The 13,336-nt window shown below is 36.0% G+C and overlaps 1 protein-coding gene across 1 annotated transcript in view; it reads left to right on the top strand.

Moving 5' to 3' along the window:
* cemip (cell migration inducing hyaluronidase 1) overlaps positions 1-13,336 on the top strand; it is a 138,230-nt gene that overhangs the window by 71,139 nt on the left and 53,755 nt on the right. Inside the window, exons 5-10 of the mRNA XM_077227984.1 lie at positions 613-849; positions 1,244-1,423; positions 4,306-4,376; positions 4,496-4,591; positions 12,112-12,233; positions 12,939-13,086. Coding sequence (XP_077084099.1) covers positions 613-849; positions 1,244-1,423; positions 4,306-4,376; positions 4,496-4,591; positions 12,112-12,233; positions 12,939-13,086 — 854 coding nt within the window. The remainder of the gene's footprint in view (positions 1-612; positions 850-1,243; positions 1,424-4,305; positions 4,377-4,495; positions 4,592-12,111; positions 12,234-12,938; positions 13,087-13,336) is intronic.

Here is a 13,336-nt window from a genome sequence, read left to right as displayed (position 1 = left end):
GTCTGATTGATAGTTTATACTTTTTTAACATTTTTTTAACAAAACACTTACTGGACTGAAATAATTTAAGTTTACTTGTTACAAATTGTTTTAAACAAATTGAAAAATCAGACAAATATAATACATAATACATATAATGCTTTTGAGGAATATTTGTTTGTATATCTCTCAATCATCATTGTATTGCATTGCATTATATGTTTTGCCCTCCACAATAAAAACTACAGAACTTTGTTAATATATCCAAGCATTTAAGATAGTCCGACCTATAAAATCTTCAAACTTTTTAAAGGCTTTGTAAACTTTCAGACAAACGTTTAATTTTACTTTCTAAAATTACAAATCCAAATCGCATCTGGAACTGAATTGGATTTTAAACGGCATTCTCAATTCAATTCTGAATCACGCACAACCCAACATGGGACAATCTGATTAGTTGTATTTTTTCTTCTTCTTCTTCTTCTTCTTCTTCTTCTTCTTCTTCTTCTTCTTCTTCTTCTTCTTCTTCTTCTTCTTCTTCTTCTTCTTCTTCTTCTTCTTCTTCTTCTTCTTCTTCTTCTTCTTCTTCTTCTTCTTCTTCTTCTTCTTCTTCTTCTTCTTGTTTTCAAAAAGGTCTGATGACAACGAGGTTGAACACAGTTATTTTGGCCGCAAATACATTGGCGTTGGAACTGGAGGAACCTTAGAAATTCACTCAGGAAAGAAGCTGTCATGGACGTTCCTGAGCAAAACACTCCATCCTGGGCAGGGTAATGAGAACAGTTACCATTTCGAGAGAAGCTGGGGAAACAGAGGCATCATCATTCACGTCATTAACCCCAAGACTGGAGAGGTGCTTCACTCTGATAGGTCAGTGAGACATGATTCCACATTTTCTGCTCTTAAAGTTTATTTTTAATAAATGCGCTTTTGCTTCTTGATGGATTAGAGGTTGTTACTTGAGTACATCATGTAAAACCAACTAACTGATGGTTTTAATGTGCAGTTGGAATTAAAACAGTAATTACAAATTGACTGTCAAAACAAACAGCGCATCCAAGTTGGCTTCATTGCAGGCAATTGATCAGTAACTATTTTTCATTGCAGAAACAAGCATCTTTTATTGAATCACAGACTTCAAAATAATCATTCATGCTCAGTATGCTTACTGGCTTCTGTAACGTTCCTTGATTGGTCTATGATAAATCTCTGTGACCCACTTTTACGTTTGTGTGTATATGTGTGTGTGTGTGTGTGTTTGTAGGTTTGACACATATAGGAGCAAGGACGAGAGCAGGCGGCTGGCCCAGTATGTAGACGAGGTGGAAACTGGGCAGATCTTGGCCATGGTGGTTAATGATGAAGGATCCAACAACCTGGAGGATCTGGCTAAAAAGACTCTCTCTAAGCTGGGTAGCCGGCACTTCCATCGACTTGGCTTCCGGTAATATGACCCGTTTCCAACTTACCAATACCTGCTTATCCGTGAAATGTCTAGAGTCGTCTTCAGCATTAGTTGGAGACTGAATTTAGGGTAGTCCGATTTAGTCGAGTATGCATTTGTCAATCAGCCTGAATGCATTCACATCCTCCTCTTTACATCGCTAGTCTGAGACCAGTGAAATATGTTTCTTGAAATAGCATCTAAATCAGTGGCAAATCCTGCAGTTCTATCTTTCTGCACACAGTTTAGTTTCAACTCTAATAGGAGACTAGAGAAAGATTTTATAGAGCGTTTGGTGGAAATGAATAAAACATGCCTTAAGGGTGTGGATATAATAATAATAATAATACTTTTTACTGTTATAGCACCTTTTACACATAAAATGCAACTCAAAGTATTTTATAGCCTGGAATATAAAAGGATTTAAAGAGGCCATATTATGCCTTTTTACAGAATAGGTCTTTATGTTTCAATGTTCAACAATCACATTCTTTTTCATATATTTATCATTGTGGCAGCACCTCTCTTCCCAGTCTGTCAGTAACGCTCTGTTTAGTTCTGGGCTGCGTTTCTCAAAAGTATCATGAGCTAAGTTGATCGTAGAGACCATTGGTGACAATGGTTCTATGATCTACTTAGGCTGATGATGCTTTTGAGAAACACAGCCCTGGTCTCTATGAAGCCCCTCCTTTCAAAAAGCACAATGTGCTCTGATTGGTCAGCAGAATGAGTGTGTTGTGATTGGTCAACCGCTTCCAGTGTGTTTAAAAAATGTCACACCCCTTACCATAGCCATGAGTTTCAGCACACTACTATCGCAACTCAATCAGGCCTCGCCCATTTATTTTGAGTATGGAATTATTTACTTGAGGAATATTTTGACGTGAACGTTCCCGGAAGAAGTCTCAAGACTACAATGAAGGCGTTTCAGGGAGTTAAGAAACAGTGCTTACTGAGGTAGAGAATAACTTCCTTTGGAGTGACTTTGTGCTTTGTAACTTTGCAGACCTTTTTTCAATGCTCAAACAGCAACATTAAGAAATGTAAAAGGCATAATAGTTCCTCTTTAATAAAAAAGGAAAGCAAAAAAAAGAGCAACAAGCCAAGTCAATTTGAAATAATGCAGATTCTTTTTTTCTGCACAAAGGGTTGTGTGTTTTTTATCCTAAAAAGCGTGCACCGATGACACACCATGCAAATCTATACCAGAGTAAAGTATATAATACGGGCGGCTAACTAATCGCATACTGTTTAGGATGGATAATAATGAATTTGGGATGTGGTGCGTGATTGGCTGGTTCAGGTGTGTTTGATTAGAGTTGGAACTGAATTCTGCAGGATGATCCATCTCCAGGAACAGGATTTTGGCAGCCTTTTCAGTTTATGCAATATAAATTGCATGAATTTATGAAGTCTATTCTAGAAAATTACTAGAACGAATCCTATAATATTGCAAATGGGCTGCAGATCGTTATGTATTAGGAATGAAAAAATAAACAGAAATTTATAGCTGTATACTCTTTCTGAATGTCAAAAATTGTCTTGTTTAATTTTTCTTTCTCCTATGGAATTGTAGTAGAAACAAAGCTGATATTTAAATGGAACCAAGGACTCCGTTATGTCTAATAAACTATGAAACGGCAACCTCTGAGCAATATTTTTTTTTCTCTGAGATGGATCAAATAAAATAGTTGTTTACATAAGTAAAGCTGTGCTGTGAGAATAAAATAAGCATAGCTGTGACAGATACCAAGTTTGGAGTAATTAAAAAGTTTAATGAAAAACCAGGCTACAAATACGGACATGGTTCTAGATGTGATTGTTTGTTTCCCACACACAAATCTAATCACATCAGGAAAAATTGCCTGGCACAGAGGCCTTTACAGTATATATATATATATATATATATATATATATATATATATATATATATTACATCTGCAAAATGGTTATGTTCACACTGAACATTAATTTGGCATCCTGATTAAAGATTGCATGTCATTTATTTCCCCTCTCCAGTCTCTAAAAACAAAATTAAGTATAATTGCGTGCATGCTTCCTTAGATAGGAAAATGATGGAGCCAGTGAAAATGGCCATAGGCACAATGCAGGTTTATTTACTACTACTGTAAGTGCCTTTCTACAAAGCTCTGAGTATCTTTCAAAAATTGCCACTTATATAGCAAACTTGTCATTCTAGTGATTAGTATGTGCTGTATGAAGGAGACAGTCAGTGAATTGAGTGGGTAGGTGTGAGCACTGCCATAACAACGCAAGAGCACACTTTAAGTATGCTCAGTTTGCATACTTGTATAACGTATTCTGGTCTTAGTCCTCATAATTAGTTTATTATATATATACACATAGCATAAATACATTTCATACATATAATATGAAAATAAAATAAATGACAAACATTTAAAAAAAATGGTGTAGGGTCAGCTTAAGGGTGTCTACCAGTGTTATTGTAGTATATCAGAAAATTGTACTTTGGTTTGTGGTGACATTTCCTTCCGAAATCTCTGCATTGTCACATGTGGTGGGCGTCGAATGCAAAGAGAGCACTTCTGCTGGACAGATGGTGCAGCAACACCTCTTTAGCCCGTCAGTCTGGTCTAGCTGAAGAAAATTGTGCTGGTGATTGTGTCAGTCAGGCTGTTTATCTCAGAATGGAGCATGGGCGGATGGGAAACTCTGATGAACGAGCCGCCAATCACATCTTAAGTCAACATCATTTACAGCAGTGAAAGTCAGAATGTTTGTCTAGGAGGGACAACCTATTCATGGCCAACTTCTCAGACTTATTTATCCCTCATACGTCCTTTTTCTCCTGTGTGTGTGTGTGTGTGTGTGTGTGTGTGTGTGTGTGTGTGTGTCTGCAGGCATCCGTGGAGTTTTATTACAGTCAAAGGGGACGCCTCCTCAGCGGTCGAGGATCATGCCGTCTATCAGGGTGAGCCTCTTTTGCCCACTTCTTTGCTCAGCGATGGAAAGCAAACAGCAGCACATAAACGAAATATCTTGAAGGCGAGCCGTTTCTCTCCTGATGCTGGTGTGTTTTGGTGTGTTCAGGAACCAAGGCTTCGTCTGAGGCCAGGAGCTCTCGGGTGTTTCACTCGGGTTACGGAGAGCATTTCACCATCACCACCATCAGTCAGTGGGTTCAAGGTACAAACACACCTCTCCATCTCTGCAAAAAACACACATTTTTGATTCATTTTTCAGGTTCAGGTTGGTTCATGGCGGTTTTGATGTTGGTCTAGCTGGAGACCAGCAAAACGTAATCAAATAGTTCACTTAATAAATTGTTTTTTTGCACTTAAATTTTCTTCACAAAAGGAGAAGTTAATAGGGGTTGTTAAGCGTTGAAAGCAGCATAAGCAGAAAAGCTGCATAAAAATATCATAAATCAATGTGCTACTGAATGTTTCAAGTCTTATGAAATCATGATATCTTAAATTTCACAGAAAAGAATTGAACATGTTTAGTGCACTGAATCTTGTGTAGTTTTTTTTTAAGAATGACGAAATAAAGGCGGAATTAAGAAATTATTTCGTCATTCTTAAAAAAAAAACTACACAAGATTCAGTGTAGCAACATCCCGCGCAATATAATATAATATAATATAATATAATATAATATAATATAATATAATATAATATAATATTATATTATATTATATTATATTGCGCGCGATGTTGCCTATAGACAAAAGCTGTCTGTCAGACAGCGTGTACCATGAGTATTAAGTTATCTCTCATGTCTTATTGTGCTCAAACTGTCAAATACATGGAAGGTTTACATGACCACAGTCCGTTATGTCAGTGAACGTAAACAGCAAGTAAAGAAATCGCATGTGTATATTAGATCTGTGTATTAAAGTGAAAGCAGTGTAATATACAGTAAATACTGTTATGCTGTTAATACGAATCAAAGGAAAAAAATTAAAATCACTCACTGCTCTTGACTGAATAACTTTATTGGCTTTAATAAGAAAACATTTCTTACATGAATGCTGCTGTTAAATGCTCTGGCGAGGAGATAAACATGGTGGAATGTGTACAGTTCACTCAGGGCGGGGTCTATGCTAATAGGGCGGAGTCTGTCAGCAGTCATGGGCGGGGCCTGTGCAATGTGATGTCACAAAAGCTACAATCTGCAAAGGCTTGTTCTGACACTGCTTATGATTTATGGGGATTAAAAAAGGAGTGGGTGGATTTTTACCTTTATAATGTGGCTGTGTACACACACTGCCGCCACACATTTATGTTCAAACACCATGTAAGAGTGCATTTTGCATAATGGGTCCCCTTTAAACAGCTGCAAGAGCAACAGTGCAGATATGACTGTATCTAAACCAAAGATTAAAAAATCTTTGAAATAAAAAATAAATAAAAACACTTAATAATAATACCCTCATGCCATAATATAAAGGCAACTATAAAGGCACTTACTAAGCTGCGTTATTTTTGCAATACTTTCCTGTTTACCCATCTCACTGTTATTCTTTCATCTCTGTTGCAAATACACTAGTCTTCTGGAGTTCAAGAGGAAATTTAAAGAATGTATGTACAATATTGCTGTGTAGGTGGCATCTTTTAGGATGGCCCCCTGTACAAATATGAAAATTAAAAGGATTTTGGTCCTTTTTTGGTAAAAATTTTTTGGTTTCCTTCATTGTGAAAAGATGGAAGTAGATAAACACTAGAGATAGGACTAGCTGTATTTCTAGCTTTATTATATCTGCTGCCACCATTATATTATGAAGCAAAGCATATTTTCAGAGATTGTTTAAAGGATTGTTTATGTGTTGTCAAAGGGCTAAAATTTGTATTTCAGTGTTGGAGCGAGTCATACGGTGTCCATACAGTTTAATCTCATTTAATCCCAATGCAGTTAAAAGCTTTGGCAAAGCCATTGTAGTGTGTGTTGATGTTTGGGTGTATGTGGAGGATAATGCACATAACCCTCAACCTCCCAATCAAACACTGCACACTCCTCTTACAGTATGAACTAAGAAATGAATACAGCGGGAAACAAGAAAGACAGAGCACAGAGAAAGACAGAGACAGATCCTCCACTTTGTACAAAGCAGATGTGCAACCACAATCCTGGAGGACAGTTGCACATATGCATGTTTAACTCTCTAAATGGGAGGGTGTTTCCACAAGGAGTCTTGTTGGGTTTAGCAAAGAAAATCTTTATAAAATTTGTCCCCAAAGTGTAGCCAAGTTAGAAATAAACACTCACGCACAGTTAGGGTGACCTAGACTGTTATCCCGAATCCAGCCCTAATTGTCTGGAAAATTATACTAAAATACAATCTTGAGTACTTATTGTCTGATAAAACATTAAAAACTGCCCGTGGAAGTTGAGTCGTCCTTCAGCCAGCCCCTGCCGGCTGCTCATTGGCTGCAGCATCTTTTTTGTTTCTTTCTTTGAAGTTCGACAAAGATACCATAGGCGCACATTTAGATATGCATTGATAAGCTAATTTTCATTCAAAATATGAATGACTATAGCCTGAAAGGTCTGATTTATGCATTGTTATTGCGTAAATCAGACCCCCCCCAACCCCCCCCCCCCAAAAAAAAATACAGATAAGATGAGATTTTGTAAAATAGGATAAGAATCCTAAATCAATTTAAGATTTGCTTCTATAATTTGTGAAAAATCCTAAATTAACTTGTCAGATCTTAACTTAAGATACAAAGTTTCTGTAATACGCCCCCAGAACTGTAACAAGGACATTTAATATGTATCTCTATGTATATACAGTACATAGATATTTAAGACATATTAATGTTATGAAACTGCCAAGAACACCACAAGTAGTAAGTCAACTAATCATACTCAGTATTTCTATGAAGAAGGTACTTAGTGATACCTGCCAATCTTGACATGAATGCTTTCTTATCATTCCATCTGTGGGGAGAAGCTGCAAGAGATAAAAACACAAGCCAATTAATGCTAATGACTTTAAAACTCACTTTTTAGAAGACATTTAACTGTCAAATCAATCTGTTTTTCATAACTGACCTCTCCCATTAGAAGTGTGGACTTCCCTGCCCCATTGGGACACACAAGTGCAACTTGTGAGTCCAGGTCAATGCCAAACTCCAAGTTCTTATAAATAAAATGCTGTAAAAATAAAATAAAATAAAATTAAACGTAAAGCATTTTTATGATATATTTGCGTGTGCCACTGTTTTTCAGTCCATATGCCTGTTTTCACCAAGAATAACTATAACAAAAGTAGTGTCCACACCAACGCACAATAAAATTCTATTTATTATAAGTATGCTCTGCAGTTATGTTGTCTACTGCTTGAGCTCTTTAAAGTGGAGTGGATTCTGATTGGTAGTCAATGTTTTTATTGTTCATCAACTGGAAAAAAACTTGTTCTGAAAATTATTCCACTAATATTGTTCCTTTGTTATCGTTATGGCTGTAGTGTGGAATTCACTATTCTTATAGAATTAGAAGGCTTACTAAAACTTTGGAACATAATACGGCATATGACAGCTTACAGTACAATGCTGAAACAAAAATATCCCAAACAGACAAGTGTAAATGATTTAGCAACAGGCTGTGTGCTGAAGCTGACATTCTGCACCATGATGGCAGGAGGCGGGATCTTCCCACAAGGGGAAAATAAAACGTCTAAAGGTCTGAAGGATAAAGGTGTGGTTAAAACTCTCTGATAAACACCTGACAATTTCATCTTTAAAAGCAAACTCAGTGTCTTACAGCCCAAAGCGTAAGCTGTGTTTATAGTCACCACAGCAAATACCGGCTTAGTAAACTGTTAAGGAAATTACAGAATCCATTTTTAATCAATTGCTTTTACCAAACCTGTACCGAAATGACAAAAAAATAAATCATGTCCATGTTTTTTCTCTAAATGGTTCTCACTTTTCACTTCTTTTGTCTTAAGGTGGGCGTACACGGTGCGAGTTCGGACACTCGGGAGGTCGTGAGATATAGCACACGTTACAAGTCAGTTAACTTGATAATCGCATCAAAGCAGCTGGTACACGTTACGAGTACTGTCCTGCACGAATTAAAACGTTTTACGTACAGAGTATCAACAGAGTATTTTGAGTCTCTTTTGCACTGATAAGAAAAAAAGCGAGACTATTTTGCCGGCGTGATCAGTTTTTTTGGCCTTTTTTTCATGTGCGGATCTTCATTTTTTAATTTTTTTACATACATAAAAATGTCAGGGTAGGGTCAACATAAAAGGACTGTCGTAAAATTATTAAATTATTAAACTCCGAAATGATCAGACAGATCAAAATATCAATCTGTTTCTCAAACACAAGCAATCACATGATTTCAGAGGACTTGGAATTGGATTATGGCGTATGGTCATATGCAGCGGTTCTGTTAACTGAAAATGTTCCTCCATTTACTGAATTTTAAGAAGATTGACTGACACTCTCCATCATTTTAACAGATAAAAAAGGGTATCTGGTCTAATGCGTTTCTCTACTTTAGAAACATTCCCACAGTAAAAGATACTAGTAGATTAAGAAAAAAAGGGGGAAAGACAATTTAAAGTGTCCCTGTGAAAACAGAAGAGAGAAGATTTGAGGAGAGAGAAATTATTCAAATGTTATTGCTCATTAAAGAGTCTCTTTCACATTTTTAGAGCAGAAAAGGCCAAGAACCTACTACTCAGTGCTTGGTAAAAAAAGAAAGAAAAAAAAACACTCTTGCAATAGAAGATGTCAGTGTCACATTAAAAATACCAGGTGCTACAGTATTTTACAGATGGACAAAAATAGACCTTGACAGAAAATGTTCAAACCAGTACATCAGAGTAAAGGATAATTTATTTGTAGTGCAACCTCTTGTCGTATGGACTACTTTTATGGTGAATTCATGTTGAGATTTTGTTCTTTTTCCAGGTCGGCAGTATAAATCACACTCCACTTTTGATGCATGGGGGAAAAAAAACGCTCGGGTACTCTGTCTAACGTCTCCCATTGTGTTTCCTTGAAGAATGAATAATACAGGGTTAGAATGACATGGAAATAGGGTGAATTTTTCCTTCAACTAGTGAATCTCGTAGACCAGTATGGTGTTTCTTGTTGATGTCCTGCTGGTTAAGCTAGTTCTGGTGACCAGCTGTGCCAGTCTTTCCAGCAGGGCTTTATAAAACTTTATCAAAAGTGAGGGTTAAGACATTTATAATGTTGCAAAAGATATCTACTTTAAATAAATTAAAGATTTTTGAACTTTCTATTCATCAAAGAATCTTGAAAAAGAAAAAAAATACATTGTTAACTTGTTAACATTGATAATAATAAGAAATGTTTCTTGAGCAGAAAATCAGCATATTAGAATGATTTCTGAAGAATCATGTGACACCGAAGACTTCAGTAATGAGATGATCTGGAAAAAGTGTCCCAAACACCCTGAATTCACCCTGGATGAAATAATGCTGCTAAAATGAATCATGTAAGAGTGTTCCATACCATGAATGGTGTAAACAGTGATCTGAAATGCCATATTTGGTTCACCTCCACCTCTCATATGTTGATCTCAGTAAAAAGATCTTCCAATATCCCATAATTCTCGACGCTGTTAAATAATATCCGTGTGGCGTCTGCCTGTCCGCCCCCAAGTCCCAGCAGCTTAATTTCCCAGCCCACCACTTACACCTGTACATCCTCAAAGCAGTCCAAAAGAACATCCCCATTCAGAAGATGCCATCTGTTTGTTCATCACCAAAGTGATAATTTAGTTAACAAGTGTGCAAGATCGTATTATGGGCAGAGAATGAACTCATTTAGATGTAGAATTAAAGTTCTGCCATGTGATTACAGCGCACAGATGGGAAAAAGTGGTCGAAATTTATTCTGGAATTCCAGGAACAGGTTTGGGCCCATGAAATCAAAATAAGAGCTTTGTGTTTATTAGCTTTGAGATCACTTATATGCTATTGCTCTCCTTAAAGTTGAGTTTTACTGTATATACACAACCGTTCTAAAGTTTGGGGTCAGTAAGAAAATTTTTTACGTTTATGAAAGAAGTCTCTTATGCTTATTAAGGGTGCATTTATTTGATCAAAAATACAGTAAAATCAGCAATATTGCGAAAAATGATTACAATTTAAAAGAACTGTTTTACGTTTTATTCTTGTGATGCAAAGCTGATTTTTCAGCATCATTATTCCAGTCTTCAGTGTCACATGATCCTTCAGAAATAATTTTAATGTGGTGGTGATTTGTGGTGAAAACTGTGGTCATTTTTTTCCTGGATTTTTTGATGAATAGGAAGTTCAAAAGAACAGCATTTATTTGAGCATTTATTTATTTATAAATGTATTTTACTGTCACTTGAATTATCAATTTGAATGCTTCCCTGGTGAATAAAAGTATTAATTTATTTCAAATGTCAAATTAATTTCTGACCTAGATTTTTGAATGATCGTATATGCATTTTTCTTCTGGCAATGGATAAAAATTTCAATGACTTATCTTGCACTCAACTAAAGGCTACTGACAAGTTCTTCTGCCCCAACTTCCTGCTTCTATAGGAAATATGCCAACACAGGAAAGTCGTTGTCATCAAACTATTTTATTGGGTCTTTAATGGACATTTGTAAAAAAATAAAATAAAATAAAAATAAAAAGTAAAAAAAATGAATAATTTCTATATATATATATGTTTTTTATTTATTTTATTTTTTATGTATTTCCTATTGAAAAGAGAGGATATACTGTATATACGTTTTTTTCAAAGTCATGAATAAAACATTGGAATAAGTTTTACAATAAAATGCTATTTTAATCGTTCTTCTTCAAAATTTCACATTAGATTCAGTGTACTTTCCATTTCTTTGTAATTATTTGCGAAATTTACTAGCAGCTTCTGAGTGAAAATGATATCAAAGTAAATCCTACTCCATTTTTTTCCCTTAGTTTATGGGACATGAAGAATGTGTCCCTTTTTTAAAAGAAAGTAACTTGTAGCCTTTAATTTACATCACAGCCATGACAAGTTGTGACAACTTGTTTTGCCAACTTTTAGAAGTACCAAAGCATATTTATTAGCCTCAAAGCTATAAGGCATGAACAAAAATCCATAAATCATTGTGCGTAACACCTTTTTTAAGTGACAGTACAGTCACCTAACCATGAGAGTGATTTTGCAAGTCGTTGGTAATTTATACCAACACTTCAGTTTGACACCAATTCACTTCCCCCATGTTAATATACACTGTACATTTTCCATCACTCTCTTGGAGTGGATTCGGAGAGCTCTTTTGCATTGGAGGGCTCTTTATAATTTGTGGTAGCTCCTAATCATTTTCAAGTATTCCCCGAACAGCGTGAACACTTGAGATTTCTGCCCTGATCATAGTGGAGAGCGAAGGAGGAACGTCTTTTCGATTGCATGGCATAGGTGTCTTTTTTTGTCTTTGGTTTGATTTGAATGCAATGCAACCAAAGTAGGCTGAATTCCCCGTAGGTTTGGCAGTGCAGACGGCAAAACAAGGAGGGAGAACTGTAATTATCTCTGCATAAATAGGCTTTGACAGGCAGAATTGCAAAGCAGGAAGATTAAAGATGTAAATGAGACTAATATCTACACAGAGCCTGTTTGTTGGGCAATGCTGGAGGGATGGCAGCGTTCTCCTGCGTTTTAATCCGAGTGTCTGTTTGTGTGGTTTTTAGAGGCCGAATGGACAGAATGGTTCGACCGTGATGACGAGAGGGGGTCAGGTGACTGGGAGAAACTGTCCGACCTCCACAAAGCTTTTCCAGAGCGTCTGTGCAGTAACCCTCTTGATATTGAGGTAAATATATGTTTGGATGAATGGAAGACTAACTTATTGCTTACTACACACTTACTAAATGCTTCTATATTTACTAAATAATCTGTGAAGCAGAGTTTTCACATATTGTATTATATTATGGCCCATAACCATATGGTGGTTAGTATTAATAGAAAAACTATAGACAAATATAATAAATTAAATGTTAAATATAAATTAAATTATAAATTAAATATAAGGCATTAAACAGCCAGAAACAATAAAATTGGCCTAATTCAAAATCAATGGCTAATATATTGTGCATACTTCAAAAAAATCACAGCCATTCCAGTGTTGGCGTATTTTTGTGCACATTACATTAATGTTCAAAAGTTTGAGGTAAGATGTTTTAAAAAGGCTGCATTTATTTAATAAAAATTACAGTAGAAACAGTAATACTGTAATATATTGGTATATCTGTATTTAAATATATTTTAAAATCTAATGTATCTCTGTGATGGATTTGAAAACAGTTGCTTAAAATTTTGGTGGAAACAATGATAGATTTTTTCTGGATTCTTTGATGAATAGAAAGCTCAAAAGAACAGGATTTATGTGAAAATATAAAAATATTTTGTTTCCATCCTTGCAGAATAATAGAAAAAGTGTGACCCCAAACTTTTGAATGGTACTGAATGTGAGGGATGGCTGTTTCACTGTATTTCAAATGTTCTTCTTTGTCTTCAGGCTGAAACTCTTGACGGCATCTCTGCCAACATGACAGGAGAAGTCTTCTCCAAGTTTGACAGAAACTATGGCTTTGTATGCCTCAACAAAGAGCAGATGGATGGGATTTGCCACAACTACCGTGTGCGTTTCCTGTGCGGCAAGCTTGGTATGTCACTCCAAACCCATATAACTGTTTCAACACAATTGGAGATTTTCGGTACAATGTACCTCACGCTGCTCTATTGCATAGAGTGAAAGTGAATGGTAGCAGTATGCAAATCTTTCTCTATGTATGGGGTCAGATGGCATAGCTGCTTTTCATTGTCTCAACAAACAAGGCAAGGCAAGTTTATGTATATAGCACATTTCATACACTATGGCAATTCAAAGTGCTTTACAGAAAGGAATTAAAATAA

This window comes from Siphateles boraxobius, unplaced genomic scaffold (assembly GCF_051911475.1).
Source record: "Siphateles boraxobius isolate OS27281-9 unplaced genomic scaffold, OSU_SipBor_1 130, whole genome shotgun sequence".
Classification (NCBI taxonomy): domain Eukaryota; kingdom Metazoa; phylum Chordata; class Actinopteri; order Cypriniformes; family Leuciscidae; genus Siphateles; species Siphateles boraxobius.
This window is presented reverse-complemented; position numbering and strand designations above follow the sequence as displayed.